Source organism: Myotis nattereri (genome assembly GCF_964212035.1).
Source record: "Myotis nattereri genome assembly, chromosome: 1".
Lineage (NCBI taxonomy): Eukaryota > Metazoa > Chordata > Mammalia > Chiroptera > Vespertilionidae > Myotis > Myotis nattereri.
Genome location: NC_138075.1, coordinates 79,057,168 through 79,083,042, shown reverse-complemented (window position 1 = coordinate 79,083,042; position 25,875 = coordinate 79,057,168). Strand labels below are relative to the sequence as shown.

General features: G+C 46.7%; 1 protein-coding gene and 2 pseudogenes across 4 annotated transcripts; 2 read left to right on the top strand and 1 right to left on the bottom strand.

Moving 5' to 3' along the window:
- The first annotated feature begins 324 nt into the window (after window positions 1-324).
- Window positions 325-20,524, top strand: DHRS1 (dehydrogenase/reductase 1). 2 transcript variants are annotated; one of them, XM_081099907.1, is made up of 9 exons: window positions 325-422; window positions 814-991; window positions 11,472-11,615; window positions 11,768-11,847; window positions 18,174-18,306; window positions 18,617-18,763; window positions 19,306-19,375; window positions 19,899-19,979; window positions 20,132-20,524. In XM_081099907.1, the coding sequence occupies exons 2-9, from the start codon at window positions 842-844 to the stop codon at window positions 20,266-20,268; spliced, it is 942 nt and encodes a 313-aa protein (XP_080956033.1). In that variant the 5' UTR covers window positions 325-422; window positions 814-841; the 3' UTR covers window positions 20,269-20,524. The 2 variants fall into 2 exon arrangements, with proteins under 2 accessions (XP_080956033.1, XP_080956034.1); XM_081099908.1 differs by having other exon boundaries at window positions 326-387.
- Window positions 14,683-15,078, bottom strand: LOC308528040 (DNA damage-regulated autophagy modulator protein 2-like; annotated as a pseudogene). The gene has a single exon. The product of its transcript is annotated as a DNA damage-regulated autophagy modulator protein 2-like (transcript).
- A 1,091-nt stretch (window positions 20,525-21,615) lies between the features above and the next one.
- Window positions 21,616-22,109, top strand: LOC308529552 (large ribosomal subunit protein uL11-like; annotated as a pseudogene). The gene has a single exon. The product of its transcript is annotated as a large ribosomal subunit protein uL11-like (transcript).
- Window positions 22,110-25,875: the final 3,766 nt, after the last annotated feature.

Sequence of the window (25,875 nt, the reverse complement as noted above, 5' to 3'; positions counted from 1 at the left end):
CCAGGCCCCGCCCCGTCTCCAGCCCGGCCCCTGCCCCTGCCCGGTCCGCCCGGTCTCCAGCCCGGCCCCGCCCCCGCCAGGCCCCGCCCCGTCTCCAGCCCGGCCCCGCCCCCGCCAGGCCTCGCCCCGTCTCCAGCCCGGCCCCGGCCCCGCCCCCGCCCCCGCCCCCGCCCCCGCCAGGCCCCGCCCCGTCTCCAGCCCGGCCCCGGCCCCGGCCCCGCCCCCGCCCCCGCCAGGCCCCGCCGCGTCTCCAGCCCGGCCCCGGCCCCGCCCCCGCCCCCGCCCCCGCCAGGCCCCGCCCCGTCTCCAGCCCTGCCCCGGCCCCGCGCGGGGCGAGTGTACACCCCGCCGCAGTCGCAGCTCGCCATTGGAGAACCTGGCAGCCAGGTGAGGCAGGCCTCCGGGAGCGGCGCGGGCGGCAGGTAACAGACGCGAGTTCCGCCCAGTTAGGGCTCAGCGTCCCCGTCCTTGGCTCACCCCCCCACCCCAGAAGCCGCGCCACCCGCGTGGGGCTCGGCCTGACTGGGCCAGGCCGGGGCCAGAACTTCAGGTAGCCCAGGGCTCGGCGTGGACGCTGCGCCAGGGACTGGAGGGCCCAGCCAGCCTCACTCCGAGTCCCAGTAGGTGCCCTGCCCTGAACAGCCCCACCCGCCCCTTTCTTCACTTGGGCGTCCCCAAAAGGACAGCTGCCTGGCCCTGGACCCAGGTGTCTCCCTCTGAAGCATCGCAACCATGGCTCCTCCTCCTACCACCCTCCGGGGTCCCCCTCAACTATCTGCAGGCTTCCCTCAGAGCAAATCTTTGCTTCCACAGATTTTTACCCCTTTGCTTGTGAGTAAGCATGGCAGCTGCCATGAAGGGCCAAGTGTGCGTGGTGACTGGTGCTTCCCGGGGAATCGGTCGCGGCATCGCCTTGCAGCTCTGCCAAGCAGGTGCCACCGTGTACATCACTGGCCGGCATCTGGACACACTGCGGGCTGCTGCTGAGGAGGTGAGAAGCCACCTAAGGGATCCCTTCCTGTTAACCACTCCTCCCAACCCCTTACCAAAACCCATAATATTCCTTGATAAAACGTGAACATTTTCTCAAAGTGGGATAAATGAACCCCACAAAACTTCAGATCAGGTCACAGTTACCACCAAGTGAGTTTTATGAAAAAAACAAACAAACAAAAACGTTCTGTTTGAAAGCTTTAGGGACTTTGGAATTGGAACTAAAGATTTGTAGACCTGTGCTTTCCTTCCTTTTAGGCAAGACTTTATTGAACTGTACATTTTCACTTGACTTTTCTACTGGTTTTCAGTTAAATACTTGGGTACACTTGATTTGCTAGGCACAGGGTGAAGCACTGGGGTTACCAAGATTAATAAGATATAACTTCTGCTCTTAAAAGCTAGGTCTAGCCAGTGGTAGAAACAGTTCATGGCAATGTAATGTGGAGATGGTGAGTGATAAGGTGAATGTGTGTGCACAGCATGCTCTGGGATTGAGGGGTGGGTTTTGAGATGACACCAGAGAGTAGTTAGGGAAAGTGTTCTGGAGGAAGTGGTTCTTGAACGGAGTGTTCAAAGGTAAGAGTTGGGTCAAAGAAGCTAAGACACACTGGCAAAGGGGCCTTTGCAAGCAGAGGGACAGTGGTGAAGGAGTGTGGACACTGAGAAAGAATTGCAAAACATACAGGTGCAAAGTAGGGGCGGAGGTGAGAGGCTGGAAAGGAAACAGACTGGGCCTTGGGAGACCCTGGTATCTGTCAGGGCCAGCCTGACAGGGTTGAGCCGGGCTGAGGCAGGGAGGTGGGAATTGAGAAAAGAAAGAAAGACAGGAAAGCGGGGTCGGGAGGACCCCAGTTCTCTCAATGAACTGAAGCGAGTTTATTAGCTATACAATCCTATTTATACACAACACACTGAATCGGAGGTCTGTCAAGAGGAATGTATTCTTTGTTCCTCTTAATCTGTGAGGGAGAGATACAGCAGAAGGACAAGTTCTCAGTACAGCATATCTCAGTAAATAGTTATAGACTTCTTGGCAAGCTATGAAAGGCTGTTCTCATTCTACAAATGTTACTCCCATTCTACTGATAATCGCCATCCAAACAAGTCTGGGAAAACTGTGTGGGTAAGGGTCCCAGCCTTGCTAGCCCCTTCAGGTGCAAGGACCTTGCCAGCTTACATCTGGCCCCCAACAGATCCCCCTTCTTTGTTTTTTAGGCGAAGTTCATGTTTCAGTGTCTGACAGTTTTTTATGTGTATATGTCAGCAGTAATATTTCAGTTCTGGATGGTGGACAAATGGTGGCAATGCAGGTCCGACCCTCTCTGGTTTGGTCCTGGGCAACTTGCAGCGATGCACAGCTGCTGACTGCTAGCATGATAAGGCGTCTTCACCATCTTTATTTCTGGACTGCTTCTCTCTCGTTGTCTCACTGCTATTCTGTGGCTGGAGCAGTCCTGATAATTCCTCTCTGTTGCAGGAATCCACATGGTCTTGGAGTTGTTTTCTGAAAATATACAAATGTATTCTCGACCAAAGGTTAATAAAGGAATCATATCTATAATTTAGACTTGGGATTCTTTTAATTTTTGTCCAAACGATTTTCCTTTGGCTTATTTTGACACCATGTATATTTTCATGGGTGTCTTGCTATTAGCATTATAAATGAAAAAATTAATTTTCAAGTAAAAATATTAAAGCAATTAAGGCATTTACTTAACAGCTTATCATTTACTTAACAGGTTATTATTCCACTATCCCTCCTTTTTTATTTTTTAATATTAGGAGGTTTTTGGAAATTATATAATGCAGTCTAGATAACTTTAAATTTTAATTTTTGTATAAAAATATGACTGCTTTAGGTCTATAGTATGTTAAGCAATTTGTCCATGAAATGAAAATTTTGGCTATTACTTTATGAATAATTACTTATATTAATTAGTAAAATTTAATTAATCTGAAAACTTGACTACTATTTTACTGTTAAATTTAATACTTTAATAACAATCTTAGTTTATACTGTAAATATTAATGGAAAGGATTATTTTGCATCCTTGAGAAGGCCCTGAGCATTCCTGGTGTTAAGCTAGATTTATATATAGGGTAGCTGCTGTTAGCTAAGTCTCTGTTATCTGGGTATCAATCTCGGCTGGGCTAAGTCTCTTTCTGTTATCTGGGTCCTGATCTGAGCTGGGCATGGGAAGCGCAGCAGCCATGGGGGCAGGAGACCTCCCTCAGAAGGGGCGAGTGTTCAAGCCCCTGCATAGTTGGGGGGGTGAGGATCTCTGCCCCACCTCTGTTGACCCCCAAGTTCTCCCCTGAGGCCCCCTGTGACTGTGCCTGTCTTAGGTTGCCCCTCCCAGAGGGGTCTTACCCGTCGTTGACTAACCAGCCATCCTCCGGGGCCAAGCAGGGTGATGTGAGGTTTAGTTTTGTCTCCTTGGTAGCGTATGCCCCTGTGGCCTCCATGCCCAGTAACTGCCTTTGGATCCCCTTGCCTGCTGGCGGGGCCCCGGCATTGATCATGGGGAACCCAGATTTCTTCTCTAGAGAGGGCCCAGCTTACGCCATTGGGCAAGAGACAGATCCATGGTACCAGCCACCATGAGGCTTCAACCTCAGTATGAACAGAGAGCTTAGGTAACAGCTGTGGGCAATTGGAAGAGAGACCCCCTTTGGTAAAAAGGGTCAAGAGAGGTCAATATAGAATGCTTAAGTGCCTTCCCAGGGGGCCTTCCACACAGTGGAAGGGATAAAATCCTTTTATGTTTTTATTAAATTCCTGCCAAACAATTAGTTTGTAAGCTCGTTTGGAATAAATGTTAATATGCTGTTGTAAAATATTAAAAATTATTTTTTTTTCTTTTTAAAAAATATTATATGTTTTTATTGATTTCAGAGTGAAAGGGAGAGGGAGAAACAGAAACATCAATGATGGGAGAGAATCATCGATCGGCTGCCTCCTGCATGCCCCCAATTGAGGATTAAGCCCACAACCTGGGCATGTGCCAGGACTGGGAATAGAATCGTGACCTCCATGTTCATAGTTTGATGCTTAACCACTTGGCCATGCCAGTCTGGCTCTTGCTACTTTTAAGATCCTCTCTTTTTCTTTAACTTTTGGTATTTAAATTATAATATGTTTTGGTGTGGGCCTTTTGGGTTCAACTTGTTTGAGACTCTCTGAAGTTATTGGACTTGTATGTGCATTTCCTTCATCAGGTCAGAGAAGTTTTCAGTCATTATTTCTTCAAAGAGGTTTTTAATCACTTTTTCTCTCTTCCCTCCTTTTGGTACCTTTATGATGCAAATATTAGTATTCTTGATTTTGTAACTATTTTGGTTAATTTTTTAATAGTTATTTTCTCCTAACTTGTGTTCAGACTATGGGTTTGATCTTCTGCTTCATCTAATCTGCTATTGATTCCCTCTAGTTCATTCTTCATTTTTTGTTGGGGTCCAACCCCAGCAGATACAGGGGTCCCCAAAGGTGTGGATGGCGTCGGTGAAGAAGGAATGACACGGAGACAGCGTTCAGTTGATCAGCAGCCTAGCCAGGATCTCTAGCCAAGTTCTGGTCAGGATCTCCAGCCAGGTTCTGTGTCCATGTTCTCTTGCTAGGTTCTCCAGCCAGGTTCTCCAGGTTATCCAGCCAGGTTCTGTAGCCATGTTCCCTCGCTAGGTTCTGTCCAGGTTCTCCAGCCAGGTTCGGTCACCAGGTTCTAGTCAGGTTCTCTTGCCATGTTCTCTCCAGGTTCTGTAGCCAGGTTCTGTCTCTAGGTTCTTCAGCCAGGTTCTCTCGCTAGGTTCTGTCTCCAGTTTCTGTCCAGGATCTTTTGCCATGTTCTCTCGCTAGGTTCTGTCTCTAGGTTCTGTCTCCAGTTTCTGTCCAGGATCTTTTGCCATGTTCTCTCCAGCGAAGTTCTTCTGTCTCTAGGTTCTTTTTTTTTTTTTAATTAAATCTTTATTGTTCAGATTATTACATTTGTTCCTCTTTTTCCCACCATAACTCCCCTCCGCCCTCACTCCCCACCCACTGTCCTCATCCATAGGTGCACGATTTTTGTCCAGTCTCTTTCCGCATCTCCCACACCCCTTTCCCCCCCAAGAATAATCAGTCCATTCCCTTTCTATGTCCCTGATTCTATTATAATCACCAGTTCATTCTGTTCATCAGATTATTTATTCACTTGATTCTTAGATTCACTTGTTGATAGATGCGTATTTGTTGTTCATAATTTGTATCTTTACCTTTTTCTTCTTCTTCCTCTTCTTAAAGGACACCTTTCAGCATTTCATGTAATACTGGTTTGGCCGTGATGAACTCCTTTAGCTTTTCCTTATCTGTGAAGCTCTTTATCTGACCTTCAGTTCTGAATGATAGCTTTGCTGGATAAAGTAATCTTGGTTGTAGGTTCTTGGTATTCATCACTTTGAATATTTCTTGCCATTCCCTTCTGGCCTGCAAAGTTTCTGTTGAGAAATCAGCTGACAGTCGTATGGGTATTCCCTTGTAGGTAACTGACGGTCTTTCTCTTGCTGCTTTTAAGATTCTCTCTTTGTCTTTTGCTCTTGGCATTTTAATTATGATGTGTCTTGGTGTGGTCCTCTTTGGATTCCTTTTGTTTGGGTTTCTCTGCCCTTCCTGGACTTGTAAGTCTATTTCTTTCACCAGGTAGGGGAAGTTTTCTGTCATTATTTCTTCAAAGAGGTTTTCAATATCTTGCTCTCTCTCTTCTTCTGGCACCCCTATAATTCTGATGTTGGTACGCTTGAAGCTGTCCCAGAGGCTCCTTACACAATCTTCGTATTTTCAGATTCTTTTTTCATTTTGCTTTTCTGGTTGGGTGTTTTTTGCTTCTTCGCATTTCAAATCTTTGCCTTGATTCTTGCGCTCCTCTGGTCTGCTGTTGGGAGTCTGTATAGTATTCGTTATTTCAGTCCATGTATGCTTAATTTCTAGTTGATTCTTTATCATAACATCGAGGGTCTCATTAGATTTCTTGAGGATCTCACTACATTTATCGACGGCTTCTAGACAGTTCTTAAGAGACCTTAAAAGTGTGGTTCTGAATTCAATATCCTCCATTGACAGTTTTGTCCTGTTTCTTTGTCTCCACATTTTTTATGCTTTCTTGGTGCACCCCCTAGTGGTCTTTGTGCCCAGTCTTGTTGTAGTTAAGCCTTGATTGTTGTCGGCAATACCGGGGGTCTAAAAATTATTAATGAGCTTTTGTTATTTTAAATTATATCTTAAAATTCTACTGCTGTATTTTAAGAAATATTAAATAAGATAACTTGTTTTGCCCTTTCTTAGGGGCAAAAACTTAAAATATATATTTATTAATATTTATTTTATAAAGCTTTCTATGTGATTTCAAGTATATTAAATTGGCTTTATTAAAAAATCATTTGCCGAGGCCGGTTTGGCTCAGTGGATAGAGCGTCGGCCTGCGGACTGAAAGGTCCCAGGTTCGATTCCGGTCAAGGGCATGTACCTGGGTTGCGGGCATATCCCCAGTAGGAGATGTGCAGGAGGCAACTGATTGATGTTTCTCTCATTGATGTTTCTAACTCTCTATCTCTCTCCCTTCCTCTCTGTAAAAAATCAATAAAATATATTTTAAAAAAAAAATCATTTAAGAAAAGAGAATAAACTTTTGAAAACATTTCAGGGCCCATGAAATGTCCTAAAGTCATTCCTTGATTATAGTTTTGAAATCTAACTTAAAAAACTATTAAATATATATGTGTATATATAATTTAAAGATTATATACCTTTTATAATTATTAAGAGATATCAATTAAATTAAAACTGATCTTTGTATTTAAAAATTTTGGTTGGGATTATAGAATTTATCCTCTTTTTTCAATTAGATAAATGTTGAAATTTTATTATAATTATATGATTTCTCCCAATTTATGTAACCAGAACTTTATACTCTTAGCTGGCAAGTTAAATATTTAGTATTTCTTAATCAGTAACATTTTTAAGAATAAACTTCAAAAATACATGACATAATTAATAGATTTAATTCTGTCCTCTAGATTTTTCATGAGGGACATTTAGATTAATATTTTAGCATTTTGTTATTTCAGAATATCTAATTTAATTTAGTAAACTGCTAAGCCTTGGGGTGCCATTCACTGAAAACAGGTAACCATTAAAATGCAAATTAGTTACATTCTTTCTACCAAGGATGGGAAACTGGGAAGCAAGCCTCTCTTTAAAAGTTGTCACTGGCAGGAAATTTTTGGCCTACCTGCTCTGTTTCTAATAGAGCCCTTCCTCTATTAGAAATTGCTTTGGGCCGAAACCGGTTTGGCTCAGTGGATAGAGCGTCGGCCTGCGGACTGAGAGGTCCTGGGTTCGATTCCGGTCAAGGGCATGTACCTGGGTTGCGGGCACATCACCGGTGGGGGATGTGCAGGAGGCAGCTGATCGATGTTTCTAACTCTCTCTATCTCTCTCCCTTCCTCTCTGTGAAAAATCAATAAAATGTATTAAAAAAAAAAAAAAGAAAAGAAAAGAAATTGCTTTGGGAAGCCAGCCTTAATTAAAGGGCGTAGCGGTCTTTTACCTGGGCTACTTAGATTTTTATAATTAATATATTTTAATAATTCTTGAGATTTAAATTCAATTTATTATTTTAAGGCATATTCTTTAGCAAATTTTTGTAACAGAGATAATTTTACTGAATTTCCTTTTCGGCCTTGAAATTAACTTTTTAATATTCTGAATTAGTATTTAAAAACTGTTCTTTATCATGGAAATGCCAATCCTGCTGCTAGAATCTAGCCAGCATCTTTTTTTTTCTTTGGGTTAAATTTTGCTATTTTTATTAGGAAATAATCAGTCTTGGGTTTTATTTTGTATATTTGTAAAGAGATTTCAGCTCAAAACTCTATCTAAATGTCCAAAATTGGACGTTGCGCGCCTTAGTTCCAAGCCAGTTTTCTCTTTACACGTGTACAGAAATCCCAGACGTATTTTTAAATTTCAGATCCGGTGGCATTTGCTGTAGCTGTATCGGAAATGCAAGGAAATCATCATTTCTTCTCTACGTGGGAGGTTTTAAATCTAATGATATTTTGTTTATTTCAGTAGGCAAGGGCAGCACCCAGGGCAGACAGAATGTCTTATTCCTATGGATCCAAGGTCCAGCCCGGCACTCCCGGGGGCTGCTCGGAATAGCTCTTGTATCTGTTTTGCTCTCTGGGGCGGGCTGGGTGCTGTGCAGCCTGCTGGCCTTGAGACGGCATAAGGACAGGAGGGTAAATAGACAATGCCCCTGTTATTTGCTGTGTCTGGGCTGGCCCCTTTTGGTAGTTTCCCGACTGGTGTTGAGGCAAAGAATTTCCCTGGGTATCTGTTTTAGATTTACACTCATTTGCCCAATGTTTTCCTTTTTTACATTTAGGGCATGGTCCAGGTTGTTTGGGACCTCTGCCATTTCCTTTATTAACCCCTTTATTAGAAGGACACTGTTTTGCCATGTGTCCTGTTCCTCCACAAGTGTAACACTTGTATGTTTGACTTTTCCCTGTGCTAAATTGTTGCTGAAGAATTCCTTCAATGGTGGTTCCCTTTAATGCAGCCGCAACGGCAACTCCTTGTATATATGAGGGGCCAATATCTGCGCAAATGCGGATATAATCTGAGAGAGTCCCCTGTCTTTGATAGGGCCGCAGTGCAGCTTGGCAGGCAGTGTTGGCGTTTTCATATGCCAACTGTTTAACTATTAACATGCCAGCCTCTCCATCCACCACTACTCGGCCAACAGCCTGTAATAGCCGAGAGACAAAATCCTGGTACTTTTCATCTGGCCCTTGAATAATTTTTGAGAGCGCCTCTGTTTTCTGACCAGAGGTGGGTAACTTTTTCCAGGCTCTGATCCCAGCTCCATTAATCTGTCCATAAGCTTCCTGGGGGTATTGAATTTGATTGTGGGTATCAGCATAGACTCCTTCCCCTACCAGCATTTCATAAGAAATATTAATCTGGGCCGCTCGATTACGAGAAGCTTGTTCCTTAGCCTTTTCATCATATTCTGATTTCCACAAGAGATAATCCCCTCCTGATAAACAAGCCTTGGCAATAGCTCTCCAATCATTAGGTGGGAGAGCCTCTGAGGCCATAGTTTCCAAGATGATTAAAGTATAAGGGGAAGTGGGCCCATACTGAGCACAGGCTGTTTTTAACTCTTTTAAGGTTTTAAAAGGAAGCGGGTCATAAGCACGCTCACGCTGTCCCGTGTGAGGGTTCACCTGTTCCATAACAGGGAAGGCGTGAATGCCCAATTCCTCACCACACTTTCGTGCGTCCTGCAAGGCCATCTGGAGAGGGGAAAGTGGAACTGGTGCTGCACAAGGCAGTGGAGAGCGGCGGGAACGGCCCCCACGGCTTCTCTTTTTCTTGCCAAGAAGCTTTAATGTTTCTAAAAAGTATTCTAACACATCCTCTATATCACTGCCCTCTTCAGTTCCAGCAGAAAAACATTCTTCCTCCTCTTTTGCCTGAACAATACCTGTATTATCATTATGACAAAGAGCAGCAGCTTCCTCAAAATCCTCCTCATCTTGAGGAGTTAAATTGTCTTTAAAAGTTACATTATTTCTTTTTAATATACTGTCTTTTTTAGACCCCAGTTTTGTGCTATCACGCTGCTTCTCCTTTTTTTCTGGCTTAAGAGACGGTTGATTATGGTCATGCCTGGGATCTAAATAATCCCGTATTAAATTCAATAAGGAAATGCAGACCTCCTGAATGAATTTTAAAAAATTTTCTACTTGCTTGTCATTAACCTTAGTTCCTCTACTATTGAACATAAACTTTAACATTTGCCCATAAAGGGCATTTTCTCTAGATTCTAATTGCCCCATGCTTTACTCCCGATTATCAAAAAATTGCTCCTCCCTTATCTTAACGAGTGCACTCTTTATCCGGAGGAGATCCTCACCGTCTTTTTTCCAGTTCCTCAGTCCCTTAGCTCGGGCGCCAGATCTGTCAGGGCCAGCCTGACAGGGTTGAGCCGGGCTGAGGCAGGGAGGTGGGAATTGAGAAAAGAAAGAAAGACAGGAAAGCGGGGTCGGGAGGACCCCAGTTCTCTCAATGAACTGAAGCGAGTTTATTAGCTATACAATCCTATTTATACACAACACACTGAATCGGAGGTCTGTCAAGAGGAATGTATTCTTTGTTCCTCTTAATCTCTGAGGGAGAGATACAGCAGAAGGACAAGTTCTCAGTACAGCATATCTCAGTAAATAGTTATAGACTTCTTGGCAAGCTATGAAAGGCTGTTCTCATTCTACAAATGTTACTCCCATTCTACTGATAATCGCCATCCAAACAAGTCTGAGAAAACTGTGTGGGTAAGGGTCCCAGCCTTGCTAGCCCCTTCAGGTGCAAGGACCTTGCCAGCTTACATCTGGCCCCCAACACTGGTAGATAACTTTGGCTTTATTCTCTAAGACAGCAGTTCTCAACCTGTGGGTCGCGACCCCTTTGGCGGTCAAACGACCCTTTCACAGGGGTCGCCTAAGACCATCCTGCATATCAGATATTTACATTACGATTCATAACAGTAGCAACATTACAGTTATGAAGTAGCAACGAAAATAATTTTATGGTTGGGTCACAACATGAGGAACTGTATTTAAAGGGCCAGAAGGTTGAGAACCACTGCAGTCTAAGAGATGGTGATCCCATTGGAGGATTTAAAACAGATTTGTGTTTTAAATAGTTCATACTGTCTGGCTGGGGTATGAAGAATTAATTTAAGGCAGAAAGACAGGAAGTCCAGTGAGCACTTAGTAGGCAAGTAGGCAAGAGGGTTGGACTTGGAGAATAGGAGGCCTGTTCCTGAATAAGGTACTCTTCTTCCTCTCAAGTTAGAGGATAGGGCACATTTGTAGACGCTGAGATGGAACGGGAAGTAGAAATAGTTCATGCCTGACAGCTTTTATTTCCTTGTTACCAGGAAGGAGCACAGGTGGAGTGAGGGTAAGAGGACTGGGATTGAGTAGGGGTTCCACATGAGTGGGGGGGGGGGGAGTTCTGTTTGAAACCTTTAGGGACTTTGGAATTTCAACTAAGGGCATGTGAGATGGAAGTAGCCAAGGGCAGGGAAAAAGATGGATACTCATTTCTTAACAGCAGCCTCCGTGTCTTGTTTGTCTCATACCCTCCACATGCAGAGTACAGTGCCTTGTGCATACAAGGCCTCAGTAAATGTTTGTATCCTAGTATTTTTAAAGCTGAGATTCCAATCCACCTTGCTCTAAAAAGGGAGGACCTAGCACTCCTGAAATTCCTCACCCAGACATCAGAGGGCGATATTGCCAACCATGTTCCCTCAGCTGCTGACTGATTCCTATGATGGCCTTCCAGCTCCCAAGCTGGGAGTGGAGGGAAGCTGCATTATGTCTACACTCCTGTGCGACTGTGAGCTCATATCCTCTCTGTCTCTCTCCAGGCGCAATCCCGAGGGGGCAAGTGTGTGCCTGTGGTGTGTGATTCAGGCCAGGAGAGTGAAGTGCGAAACCTATTTGAGAAGGTTGATCGAGAACAGAACGGACGTTTGGATGTGCTGGTCAACAATGCCTATGCTGGGGTTCAGGTACTCTTTAAACTTTGATCCCAACTCCGCACTCATGACCTCCTCCTGTGACCCCTGAGTTTTTATCCCCACTAATTGTCCTTCCATGATCCTGCCCCTCAGACCTTCCTGCCTCAGGCCATCCAATTCATCACTCTCCCTGTACTTTCTAGACAATCATAGACAACCGTAAGAAGGCATTCTGGGAAAGCCCTGCCTCCATGTGGGATGATGTCAACAATGTTGGACTCAGGTAAGTGTTCCCCTTATCCCACTGCAAGGACCTGGGCTCCCCTCACCCACTTAGCCAGGCTGACGGCCCCGATCTTTCCCCATATGCCCTTTCTTTTTCTCTCTGACCTCCCATCTCTTTCTTCTCCCTCTTGTCCCATCTATCCCACTCACCTCTGGAGAAGTTCCATCCAAGTGAATCTGTACCTGGGAATGTCAACTTTTGTCTTGTTTTTGTCAGTAATTTTCATCTGGCCGTGCCCTTTGCTTCTCTCCTGCCTCACTCTCTGCCCATCCAAATGCATGACCCAGAAGGGAACTTGCTTCCCTCAATAATGCACATCACCCGTAGCCAATATTTCCAAAAAAATTAGAGGGAGAAATGGTTTTGTTTTATCAATCCTCACCTGAGGATATTTTTTTCCATTGATTTTTTTTAGAAAGAGTAGAGGGAGGAAGAGACAGAGAAATATCGATGTGAGAGACACACTTCAATTGGTTGCCTCCCGCACATGCCCCGACTGGGGCTGGGGATCAAGCCTGCAACCAAAGCACATGCCCTTGACCAGAATCGAACCTGAGACTCTTCAGTCATCAGGCTGATGCTGTAACCACTGAGCCAAACCAGCTAGGGCAGAAATTGTTTTGTTTTAGATCAAAAGAAAGTCAATAAGAAAGAGTGACTATCAGTCTTCCTAGCCTCCAGATCCTCACTCCAGACCCACAGGCAAGGGCACTCCCAGGTCAGAGTTGGGAGGGCAGGGTTGTCACGGGTTACATGTACATGTGGTACGGGAGTGAGATGAAACACAGTATTTAGTTTGCTCGACATGATATACACCAGTCATGTCTGTGTTTATTATTTTTGGAACTATGGTAGTCTCATAAACTACACTCCCTGAACATGACCTGTGGGAATAACTTAAGATATTATCTGAAAACCTGAGACTAAAGTGTTTAAGAACACCCATGGTTTCTAGTGGCAATCCCAAGGAAGCAGAATGAGAATCCAACTGTGATTCCCAAAGTAGAAGAAAGATTATGAGGACAGAGAGGGATGGTTAGCCAAGAAGCAAGAAAAGAAAACTCAAACAGCTGGAAACAGGCAACCACATCCTTAATCCTCCAAACAGGGCCTTTCACCTCCTCTCTTGCTGATCGGCGTTTCCAGCCTACAAGGGGCAAAGGCCAGCCCTGATGAATTCTCCAAGATAAAGATCACTTTGTGAGCCTCTTGAAGGCCCACCACCATCTCCTCTCACCTCCCAACACACATTCACATACATATTTACTGCCTTTCCTCTGCATTACCTTAGGCTGGGCTTCCTTTTCGAAACCATAGGTCTCTCTACTTGTTTTCATTTGGAAGTTCAAGTTTCCCATGGAAAAGAATTTTTTTTTTGGTTACCAAGTTAGTGTATATTATTTTTAAAAATTTTGAAAAAAAAGTGAAAATCGGTATTATCTTACTCTGTCATCACCACCTTCCTCCCTTGACTGAGTTATAGCTACTGTTGATAATCTAGTATTCTACCATACTTTTAAATAGTTGACTCAGTGTACGTATCATAATTTATCTACCTAACCCTTTATCTATTGCAGTAGTGGAATCTTGGAAAAAATATGTACTTCTTAAAGATTTAATAAACATTATCAAACTGTCCTCAAAAAAACCCCCACCAATATATAAACTCATGACAATGAAGGAGGGTATCTTTTCTATGCCCTCAGCCATGCTAAACAATCAGGTCACTCAGTCATGCCAGCTTTGCCACTCTGATAGGCCAAAGATACCATAAGGTGGGGATTTTGTTTTTGTTGTTGTTTTATTGATTTCAGAGAGGAAGAGAGAGGGTGAGAGAGAAACATCAATGATGAGAGAGAATCATTGATTGGCTGCCTCCTGCACGCCCCACACTAGGGATGAGCCTGCAACCTGGGCATGTGCCCTAACCAGGAATCAAACCCTGACCTCCTGGTTCGCAGGTCAATGCTCAACCACTGAGCCACACCGTCCGGACTAAGGTGGTTTTAATTCATATTTTTTTATTATTTGTGAAGTTGAGCTTTTTTTAAAAACTTTAATGTTTTTATTTTTTTATTGATTTCAGAGTGGAATGGAAAGAGTGAGAGAGATAGAAACATCAGTGATGAGAGAGAATCTGCTGTCTCCTGCATGCCCCCTACTGGGGATTAAGCCAGAAATCAGGCATGTGCCCTTGAACAGAATCGAACCCAGGACCCTTCAGTCCACAAGCTGATGCTCTAGCCACTGAGCTAAACTGGCTAGAGCAAGTTGAGCTTTTTATCCATTTATTTATTGGCTCTTTATTCTTTTTTTATAGTCCTTTGGTTTATTTTCTGGGACTAAAAAAAAGTATAAGCATAAATGTTTTTACATGATCCTCTTGAAGATAACCTCTATGTAGGTTTTGTTTTATTTTATTTTATTTTATTTTATTTTATTTTATTTTATTTTGTAAGAGAACATTTATTTGGTAAATTAAAGAGGTAGAAAAAGTAGTTCCTAGAAGAAATGGGCTTAGGAAACAAGTTATGGAGGTAAAGGAAGGGTCCTTGGAGCTTGGAGTGAGAAAGCTATGGTAACATGCCTGGGGAGGGGTGCGGGGGGAGAAGGGGAAAGGAAAAGGCATAGGCTCAGGCATGCTCCTGGGAGGGAGAGCTTTGAAGACATCCTTTAAAATAATTTATAAAATGGCTTAATTTGTGTCTCTTGGTTATCAGGACCCTTCAATGTCACTGTCAGCCTTGATTAATTGGTAGAAAATTTCAGAGCAGAAGTAACTTATGAATGTTTTCCCAATCATAATCATCAGAGGAATATTTTATCCTTTCATCATAAATCTCTGAAAAGTAGACACATTCGTTCATTGTTAATGGGACAAGGAGCAATGTCATAGAGTGTTAATCCATGTAAATTAGCTTCTACCCCTAAAGAAATTTTCTGAAAATCATGTATATAAGTCAGGAAAAAACCAAGGAAGGAACATGACATAGACCATTCTGCTGCAGTAGTGATCATATGAAGCACATAACCTTTGTTCCAGTGGAATGTTTGTACTACATCTGTGCCAAAACTACCACTACAAAAGTGATGAGCAAATCAGCATGCTACATGCACTTACTCCACACCAGACAACCAAAGACTGAGCCAGAAGATTTGTTTGGCGTGAATTTTGGGCTGCATTTGGTAGGAAAGGATGGTCTGAACAAACATACACAATGAGCTCATACAAAAGGTGAGCACAGCTCCACATACATGTGCAATAAAAAAGGTGGTTTCTGGAAGTTTGCCACAACAGAAAGTCCTAAACAACTCAGCAATCCAAATACAAAGCCAGCCTCGTTTAATCTGGTGATACATTTTCCTTCAGGATTCAGAGCATGAACTTGCTTATAACGAACATAAATGGTAGCAAGGCATAAAACTGCAGCGAAATTTAACATTTCCCCAAACAAGCACTTTTCTGGAGCTGATGTACCTGATATAAGACAAAGCAGGTCAACATGGCGGAGAGTTGACCCTGGAGAAAGCAGCTGCCACCCAAATTATAAGGGCTGAAAGAGGGAAACTGAGGCCGTGCTGAAACCACCATATTTCAAACAGGTTTTTGTACTTGCTTGGTTTTATCTTCCTCACTAAAGTTTAAGTCTGTGAGAGCAGGAACCAACTGTTTTGTCCACCATTTTATTTCCAGCTCCTGTTTTAGTATCAGTCTTCAAATCTACCCAACCTGCCCCGTGTGTAAATCCTATGTTCTCTGCTTTCTTTGACAATCCATGAATCAGAACTGCGGTTACAATTTTTCAAATCCCATAAATATTTAAATGCCACTGGTAATAAGATGAATTCCTTATGCTGCCTCCTCTCAGTGGTGACTGCTTGCTAGGATGAGCCACCAGGGCTGACCTTTGGGTCTGGAGCCTATGGGCTGGATGGAGATGGGGTGGGCCCCAGGGCAGGTACCTGAGCGGCCAGGCCAGGCCAGGCCCGGGTGCACTCACTGCCCTGAGGAGCACACTTGCCCTGCCCACTCACTTCAGTTAGCACTTTATTTTTTGGGAGTTGTTTGTATTATTAACATATTCTTTTTACATCAGTTTATAAGATATCTGTGGAATAGGTTCCTTTGATACATTTTACAAATATTTTTCCCAATTGACTACTCATCATTTTGCATACATGCTCTCCCCAGCTTTCTCTATACACATAAACATATATAGATGTATGTACTTATACATTTATATATATACTAGAGGCCCGGTGCATGAAATTCATGTACAGGTAGGGCCACTTGGCCTGTCTGGTGATCAGGGCCAATCTGTGGGGTGACTGGAGGGACAATTGGGGGGCCCCTGCTGGCACCCACCTTGGCCAGCCTGACACCACCTGCTAGCTGGCCCTGCCCCTGCCACCGGTAGCCTCCCTCTGTGGGGCAATCAGGGGCCCCCCGCTGGCACCCACCTTGGCTGCCTGGGGCCTGTGGGCAGCTCCTGCATTGAGCGTCTGCCCCCTGGTGGTCAGTGCATGTCATAGCAACTGGTCACTCCACGATTTGGTCAATTTGCATATTAGGCTTTATTATATAGGATATGTCTTAATTTTAAGAAGTCAGTCTTTTATATTTTCTATCTTGCTGTGATGCTAAGACAAGCCTTCCCCACCCCAAGTTTATGAGCACATTGTCATGCTTTCTTTTAGTGCTTTTGTGCCTTCATTTTTTTAATAGTCAAATAATTTATCCTTTTAGAATGCATTTTGAAAACATAAATGAAGTAGGTAGCCAATCCCACCCGCCAAATAAATGGCCAGTTATCCCAAATTCATTTATTGAATGACCCCTCTTTCCCTGTAGACTTGAAGTGTTCCCTTTATAATTCACTGAATTCTCATTTACATGTGGATCTAATTATTGACTATCTCATTTCACTGACTCTCTGTATATTGTTATACTAGTACTGCAGTCTTTTTTTAAAATATATTTTATTGATTTTTTACAGAGAGGAAGGGAGAGAGACAGAGAGTCAGAAACATCGATGCGAGAGAAACATCAATCAGCTGCCTCCTGCACATCTCCTACTGGGGATGTGCCCGCAATCCAGGTACATGCCCTTGACTGGAATCGAACCGGGGACCTCTCAGTCCGCAGGCCGACGCTCTATCCACTGAGCCAAACTGGTTTCGGCAGTACTGCATTCTTTCAACTAGTATGTCATTGTACATTTTAATAAGGGGTGGTAATATGGGGGAGCATATCCCCCACCCACAGATATTACTCTTCTTTTTTTTTTTCAGAATTTACCTGGCTATTCCATGTTTATTATAATGGAGCTTTAGATTATTTTGTCAGTTCCTCCAAAAGTCTTATAGAGATACTAGAGGCCCAGTGCACGAATTTGTGCACGGGTGGGGTCCCTCGGCCTGGCCGGCGATTGGCCAGGGGGAGGGACCGCAGGAGGTTGGCTGGCCAGGGGAGAGTGACCTAGGGAGGTTGACCAGCTGGCCCAGTGAGGGACAGCGGGAGGTTGGCCAGCAGTGGGAGGTTGGCTGTGGGAGCGCACTGACCACCAGGGGGCAGCTCCTGCATTGAGTGTCTGCTCCCTGGTGGTCAGTGCACATCACAGCAACCAGTCATTTGATCATAAGGGGCGCTTAGGCTTTTATATATATAGAAAACTCAAATTGACTGAGTCTATAGATTAATTTAAGTAGAACTGATGTTTTACATGTTTTTCCTTCCAAATAAATTATGCCTAGCCCTAACCGGTTTGGCTCGGTGGGTAGAGCGTCGGCCTGCGGACTGAAAGGTCCCAAATTCGATTCCGGCCAAGGGCATCTACCTTGGTTGTGGGCACATCCCCAGTAGGAGGTATGCAGGAGGCAGCTGATCGATGTTTCTCTCTCATTGATGTTTCTAACTCTCTATCCCTCTCCCTTCTGCTCTGTGAAAAATCAATAAAATATATTTTTTAAAACATTATGCCTGTACCTGTCCTTTTACATTAGACAGCACTTTATAGTTTTTCCATGTAGATCTTATATATAGCTACGTTCCCCCTGAGCTAGTTTAGGTTTGTAATTGCTATTATGACAGAGCTCTTCCTTTACATCTCCTAGAGAGTGCCATTTCCCTCCTTCAGTGGTTAATTGTACCAGTATTTCTCTCAGAAGGAGGCCTCAAGCCCTTGGTTCTTCAGGTCTGTGGCCACCCCTATGCTGCCTTCTCCTGGCTGACCACAGCCACTAGAGGGCAGTGGGAGCTGCCAAGGCTACAGCACCCTCCCCAGCACTGAACACAGTCCATTCCTTCCTTGTCCCACCTCTAGAGGCCACTACTTGTGCTCAGTGTATGGGGCTCGGCTGATGGTACCAGCCGGCCGGGGGCTCATCGTGGTCATCTCCTCCATTGGGGGGCTGCAGTATCTCTTCAATGTTCCTTATGGCGTGGGCAAAGCTGCGGTAAGAACCCAGGGGCTCAGGGGTTGGGGCTGTATAGGACAGTGACGGTACCCAGTTAGTTCGGGAGTTAAATCCCCAGTGATCAGAGTGGGAGGCCAACTTCACCTTTCCTCCTGCCCCTCCATGGACAGTTCCTTCACCTGGGCTCCTCTGCTGGGCAGAGTAAGTAGTGCACTAGGAGAGATGGCCAGCTGAGACAGAGCGCCTAGGAAGGGCATGGGACGGGGACATCTTCAGCCGAAGCAGGGAGGGCAGGGGAGGAAGGTGACATGGCCAGTGCCCCGGCTCTCACCCTGCCCTGTCTCTGCAGTGTGACAGGATGGCTGCAGACTGTGCCCAGGAGCTGCGGCGCCACGGGGTCAGCTACGTGTCTCTCTGGCCAGGGTTGGTGCAGACAGAGCTGCTGAGGGATCATTTGGAGAAGAGTGACATTGGCGAGGACCTCCTGTTTAAGCAGGTTGGCAAGGGGAGGCCGAGGGTGGCAGAGAATGCAGGGGAATCAGCTCTCCCTCCTTAATGTCAAGACAGTAACAACAGCAAGGAGCAAATACCTGGGTGCTTACCATGGCAGCAAATTATGGGGCTGAGCACTGCACACACGGAATGTCCTCTACTCCTGTAAGGGAGATAGTATCTCCTTTTTATAGATAGTGAAACTGAAACCCAGAGAAGTAAGAAACTTGCTTAAGGCCACGGATGGCTTAAGTGGAAAGACTGCCCACCTCCATAGCCCATGGCCGTGACCCCACAGCGTACTATCCTAGAAGGTCAACATAGTTGGCTTCCCCAGATCCTTCCACTTAGGAAAGACATGGTCCTAGTGCCGGGATACAAGGTCACAGGGATGTGGGGAGGAATGGCTCCAGCACCTTCCGAGATGCTGAGTCCTACAGGTGCGCGATGAGGGCCTCTGCTCTGGAACAGAAGCTGAAAGCAGAGGAGAGACTTGGGCGGTGCTCTGAGAAACTAACCCTTCGCTTCTCTGCTCCTATGTTTCAGCTCAAAATTAATTTCTCATCCGCGGAGACCACGGAAATGAGTGGCAAATGCGTGGTGGCTTTGGCAACAGGTGAAGAGGTTGGGGGCAGCTGGTAACAAGAAGGGCCTGCAGCGGTTCTCAACCTGTGGGTCGCGAACAATGAAAATACATCCTGCATATCAGATATTCACATTACAATTCATAACAGTAGCAAAATTACAGTTATGAAGTGGCAACAAAAATAATTTTATGGTTGGGGGTCACCACAACATGAGGAACTGTATTAAAGGGTCACGGCATTAGGAAGGTTGAGAACCACTATCTGTAGGGTGGTGGCAGCCAGTTCTGGGCCCTGGCTCAGGAGGTGGTTGGGGAATAAACCATTCTTTTCTCTGGCTTCTGGAGTCCCACAGGGTCAGGATTCCCAATTTTTGAGGATTGGGTGCTTCAAGAACTAGCTCCTAGGAGGTATGGCCAGAAGCCAGAGGCTCGGGAACAGAGAGAAACAATTCTGGTCTCCTAAGCCTGTCTCAGTAGTGCCCTGTCCCATTGGGCCCAAACCTCGTCACCCTGCACCACTGCCATGCCATATCAGCTGTATGTGTGCCCACAGACCCCAATATCCTGAGCCTGAGCGGGAAGGTGCTGCCATCTTGTGACCTTGCTCGACGCTATGGCCTTCGGGATGTGGATGGTAAGAGCTCTACCCCAGCATCCAGCCTGGACCTCTCTTCCTTCTGTTTCCTGCTCACCCCGTTCCTTCCTCCCTCACATCCCACTCGGTCAGTCTCTTCAGCCAAGGAGTGGGAAATGAGGGTCTAATCCTCCTCTTCCTGTTGTCCTCAGGCCGCCCCATCCAGGACTATTTGTCTTTGAGTTCGGTTCTCTCCCAAGCCACCAGCCTGAGCTGGCTGGCCTCCTACTTGCCTGGCTTCCTCCGTATGCCCAAGTGGATTATGACCCTCTACACAAGCAAGTTCTAATCCTCCTGGCCTGAGGCCACCACTCTGTCTTTTCATTTGCTATGGGCGGCTGAGCCCAGCTCAGTGGACCAGGCGGCCTTTCCCACCCACCAAGTGCCCCTGATACAAAGAGAAGGCCTCTGTGTGTGTCCCTGGTGAGCCCTGGGGCCCCATAGGCCCTTCTTTGTGCCTTGGTTTTCCTTGTTTCTACGTTTTACTTATTGCTTAAGTTTTGAAAAATGTTCTTGGTACTAATAAAGTTCTCATTTCTCCAACACATTTGTGTGCTGATTCTGTACTGGGCCAGTTGATAACTACTTGAGAGAAAGACTCACAGGTACCCAAAATGGAGTTCGGTCCCTGGGACAAGGCCCCTTCCTCCAGATCTGTCCATCTCAGGGGCATTTGCCCTTGGCCCAAAGGCCTGTTTCTCACGCCCCAGCTGGGGAGTGGGCCTCTCCACAACCAGAAGCAGGCTTTCTCAGCCTCACACTGCTTCCCTGCCCCTTCAGTCCACCCTCTTCAGAGATGCCTGCTGCTTCCAGCTGGGCCTGATCCAGTGAGTGCACGTTCCTCGGTGTTGAGGATTTTTGGAATTTGGGAGGGAACTACTGCCTGAATTCAAGTGAGGGGCAGAGGAATAACTGATGGAACTAGCACCCCCATCCTTCCTCTCGGGATGGTACCACCTGAATTACTTAGTGGAGAACTAATTGCAAGAGCCCTTTAAGGCAAGGCAACAGAGGGTGTGTTCCAAAGAGGAGCCGAGGGCCACTGGCTGGGGGGAGCCCTCCAGCCAGCAGCCGAGATGGCCATGGAGGTAAAGGGATAGCGGCTGTAAAGCAGAGGGGCAGAGACCAATGCCAGTCTTCAGAAAAGGCAGGGTAAGAGCTGAGGCCTCCCGAGGCTGCCCATGGTATCTGCAGCATCTGCAATCTTCCTGTGGCTCTCTGGGGACAGCCTGCTTACTGTTCATTTGGTTGCCACGGCAGCTCACTGGCTGGTGAGAGCTGACTATGCACAGTTCTGCCAAGTCTGCAGTCAGTGACTGCATGGTGGTTGCTTGAAGTCAGCCATAGTGGGAATATATACCACAGACATCAACAAAGCAATTAATCAGGGCCTTTTTTTAGAGAGAGAGAGCTGGCTTATCAGCACATAGCTAGAACTGTGTACCTAAACCCCACCATTTGCCCAGGCACCACATTTAGATGACTGATCAGATTTCCTCACCATACTCTCACCCACTTCCACTGACAACTTTAAATTCCTGTTACTGCCTTTCGGCTTTCGGCTCAGAGGAGGCTCAGGTGCAGCTTTCTTTGGTCGTCCTGAATCCGGGTTCATCCGACACCAGCTGTCTCCACCATGCCGCCAAAGTTCGACCCCAACGAAATCAAAGTCGTATCTCTGAGGTGCACCGGTGGGGAAGTGGGTGCCACGTCCGCCCTGGCCCCCAAGATCGGCCCCCTGGGCCTGTCTCCAAAAAAGGTTGGTGATGACATCGCCAAAGCAACCGGTGATAGGAAGGGTCTGAGGATTACAGTGAAACTGACCATTCAGAACAGGCCTGGACTGAAGTAGTGCCTTCTGCCTCTGTCCGGATCATCAAAGCCCTCAAAGCACCACCAAGGGACAGAAAGAAGCAAAAAAACATTAAGCACAGTGGAAATATCACTTTTGATGAGATTGTCAGCATTGCCCAACAGATACAGCACTGATCTTTAGCTAGAGAACTCTCTGGAACCATTAAAGAGATCCTGGGGACTGCCCAGTTGGAGGGCTGCAATGTTGATGGCCGCCACCCTCATGACATCATAGATGGTATCAACAGTGGTGCAGTGGAATGTCCCGCTAGTTAAGAACTACAAAGGAAAATGTTTCAATTAAAGATCATTTGACAAGCAGTGGGGAAAAAAAATTCCTGTTATCCCCCAAGGTTTGTGAGGGAAGAGGCAGTTGCCTATATGCTATAGTAAGAAGAATAAGGACCTCGGGATCTTCTCCACCCTTCCACAGCCACCATTAAAGCCATTAATATTTCCCTTCAGAGAGGAAGGGAAAGGGAGAGAGAGAGAGAAACATCAATGATGAGAGAGAATCATTGATCGGCTGCCTCCTGCACACCCCCTACTGGGGATCAAGCCCACAACCCAGGCATGTGCCCTTGATCGGAATCAAACTTGGGACCCTTCAGTCCGCAGGCTGACCCTCTAGCCCCTGAACCAAACCAGCCGGGGCGAGGGATTCATCTTAGATGCTGAGTGACGTACTATTACAGAAGTACTCCCAGTGGGTGAGTGAGGGCTGTGGGCCGATAAGCAAGCCAGTCACCCAAACAGCTCTGGAGTGTAAGGCCTCAGGGCAGCCCAGCCTGGGGCAGTCACTGGTTATGCTGTGGCCCAGGGGGTAGAGGAGCTCCAGGAGGCCAAGAGCAATCCTCCAAGAACCGAAGGTGTCAACCTTGAAAGCACACTGAGGGAGTGTCATGCACAGAAAATGGAGAGAGGCATCCAGGGGGATGTGGGCAGAGCACTAACGCTGTCGGCTTCGGGAGGATTTAAGCAGCAGCGCAGTGTGATAAGATTTGTATTTAGGAAGCTCACTGGGACTGAGGTATGGGGAGGTTAAACCAGGGGCGGCAGGCATCAGAAGAGCCAACATGCCATATTCAGGATGTGATGGTAGTGGAGGTGTGGGCTAAGGAGACATGGCAAGAGGCAGAGTCAACAGACTGGGGCCTGTGGGAAGGGAAGTGAAGCTATAATAGCCGGACTGCTGTGGCGTTACCACTGGCATGGGGAACCACGAAAGCAGCAGCAGGCACAGAGAAAGAAAGAACGTACCTGAGCTGTGAAGGAGATGCCAGCTTGCCTGAGTGGGACACTGAGGAGCTGGCTGAGGTGCAGGCAGCCCCTCCCCTCTCCAGTGTGGCCAGTCCCCAGAAGATGACCAGTCCCCCAAAGGATCCCAGGAAGGGAGTGAGAAGAGAATTTTTATTTGCTCTTTTTTAAAAAATTTATTTTTAATCCTCACTCGAGGATATTTTTTCCATTGATTTTCAGAGAAAGTGGAAAGAAGGGGGAGAGAGTGAGAGAGAAACATCATTGGTTGCCTCCTGCACGCTCCCCAGCAGGAGCTGGGGATTGAAAGTGCAACCCAGGTGCATGCCCTTTGGTGAGCAAGCTGGTGCTCTAACCACAGAGCAAAGCCAGCCAAGGCTTTATTTGCATTTTTGCATTTTTTCTTTATATTTTTAATCAGAGAGGAAAGGAGAGGGAGAGAGAGATAGAAACATCAATGATGAGAAAATGATTGATCGACTGCCTCCTACATGCCCCCCCCTTCCCCCCCCCCCCCCCCCCCGGGGATCAATCCCATAACCTGAGCATGTGCCCTTAACCGGAATCAAACCTGGCACCTTTCAGTCCACAGGCCAATGCTCTATTCACTGAGCCAAACCTGCTAGGGCTGCATTTTTAATTTACATTTTTTTAAAGGTCACATATTTATGTGGCTCAGAATCTAAAAGGTATAGAAGAGTGTACAGTGAAAAATAGTGAAAAGTCCCCTCCTATCCCTGCCCTTGAGTGCCCAGTCTCCAACTCAGAGGCAAGACAACTAGTGCTACCAATAGACAAATGCAGGTGAGGTGATTGGGCCCACACCTGTCCTTTCTCCTTCCCCATCCTGGCTGCTACCCACCATGGCCCCCAAAGGCCTTGACACGGTCTCTGAGATGTTGAATGATGTCCCTTCAGCTTCTTGGCCTCCCCATCCCTGGGGAGGACCCCCACCGTATCTCAGAAGTCACTTTGCCACAGCCTGCCCCCCATCACTCTTGTCCCTGGTCCTTACCCCCAAGTTGGTCGACTACTCCACAGAGTGTCCTCCCCGGACCTTTCTGCCTGTGCCCTCTCAGGCCTCCCGTCCTGCCACGGTTCCTCTTGGCCCCTGTGCCCACCCTCACTGGCCCTCTAGCCCCACCTCTCCACAGGATCTTCCCCCTCCCCCTCCATCTCCTCATCAGCCTGCCTTTGTTGCAGCCTCCTGCTGTGCCCTAGGCATGGCAGGCGGACAGGCACAGGCCAGCCTTATAAAACAAGGGCCCAGCTCAGTCATCATCACAAAACAATTAGCCAACCACGGTGAGACCCTGGGTGGGACTCACAGGAGCAGGAGGCGTCAGTGCGGCCAGGCTGCCCGCCAGGTCACACACAACTCTTGTTCCTTTCAGGTTCCACCTTCCTGGGAGTGTTACCACATTCTAATCCCTGCCTTTCTCTGCAAAACCTCACCTCTGTCTCAGCTCCTGTCTCCAGGAAATAAGGGCATCCTTGCCCGTCTCGGTCTGTCCTGTCTCTAGCCAGGGCCCAAGCAGGCTCCCCCCAGCAAGGTCAACAAGCCACAGCCTGCCTGGACTTGTGTGCCAGAAGAGGAGAGGAACTGGAAGCCCCCTGTGCTGGGTGGGAATCTGGGGGACAAAAGGAACCCTCCTTAAACCCTTAGAAACGGAGGCCGAGGAAGGAAGTGGATCAGCTCTATTTCATTTCTCAGACATTAGCGTGTCTGAACACATATGCCCCTGCCCTTGGCTCCCCCTTCCTTGAAGAGGTGGTTCCAGAAGAAACAAGCAAAGCAGACAATACCCCACCATCCGCAGAGGGGCTTGTGCAAGAGGAAGCAAGGGTGACTGGTCTGTGGGCTGTTTCTCGTCACTGGAACACGGTGAGCCAGCCAGAGGCTCGCAATGTTGCAAGACTGAGGGAATTCGTGTTTGCTGAGCGCCAGCAATGACCTAAACACTCTTTCTAGGTCTTACTTAATCCTTATTCATCTGCCACATCATGTAAGTACTCTCTTACAGGTGGGGAAACTAAGGCAAGCTCCCTGAACCTCAACTCTAGGTCCTCCCTGCCCCACCCCTCCTCTCGGAGCTCAAGCCTGAGTCATGATTGGGTGCAAAGGGGACATAGAGTCAGCAACTCCAGGTGTTCTCCTTCTTCACTGAATTTTAAGGTTCCACCCGTCCCCTGTCCACTCCCTCTCCACCTCACCCCAAGCGCCCCACCCTGGGATCTAAGAGTCCCCAGCTTTCCCTCCTAATCCCCACTCAGCCTAGGGGTGCAGTGTACCTTTCTTTGGCCTCCATTCTTATCATTCATTTATTCACTCATTCACTCATTCATTCTTTCCCAGGACACCCCAACACCACCAATAACAAAAGTGACACTATCTCAATACCCTGTTTCAATTCCTCGGGGCCCTTATGACGCTCTGAAATTATCTGTTGTATACACTTGCTTCTACAGAGTCTGTATCCCTGACTCAAGTGTGGAAGCTCTGTGAGAGCTGGGGCCTTGGCAGTCCGGTCACTGCTGTAGAGTGAGCTGTTATTGGTGCTCAATGCCTATTGCTTGGTGATTGGCTGAATTATGTAAATGTTTGTTGAGCAACCACCCTGGTGCAGACACCAGGCCAGGGGAGGGGAGGTGCAGTCAAACAAGCCTCCTTGGGTAGTCCGCAGCCGGCTGAGACTGCTTGGAAAGGGGGTGTTGCACACCATGGAGTGAGCTTGAATGCAGGCACTGCAGGCCCCAATGCTGGAGAGGCACGGAGGACAAGCCA

What these genes read in the sequence shown, in the direction of transcription:
- DHRS1 (XM_081099907.1), top strand. Translation starts at nt 842, where the DNA reads ATGGCAGCTGCCATGAAGGGCCAAGTGTGCGTGGTGACTGGTGCTTCC. An exon ending in GTCAACAATGTTGGACTCAG is followed by an intron (nt 11,848 to 18,173) that starts GTAAGTGTTCCC and finishes TCCCACCTCTAG; the next exon opens with AGGCCACTACTTGTGCTCAG. An exon ending in CGTGGTGGCTTTGGCAACAG is followed by an intron (nt 19,376 to 19,898) that starts GTGAAGAGGTTG and finishes GTGTGCCCACAG; the next exon opens with ACCCCAATATCCTGAGCCTG.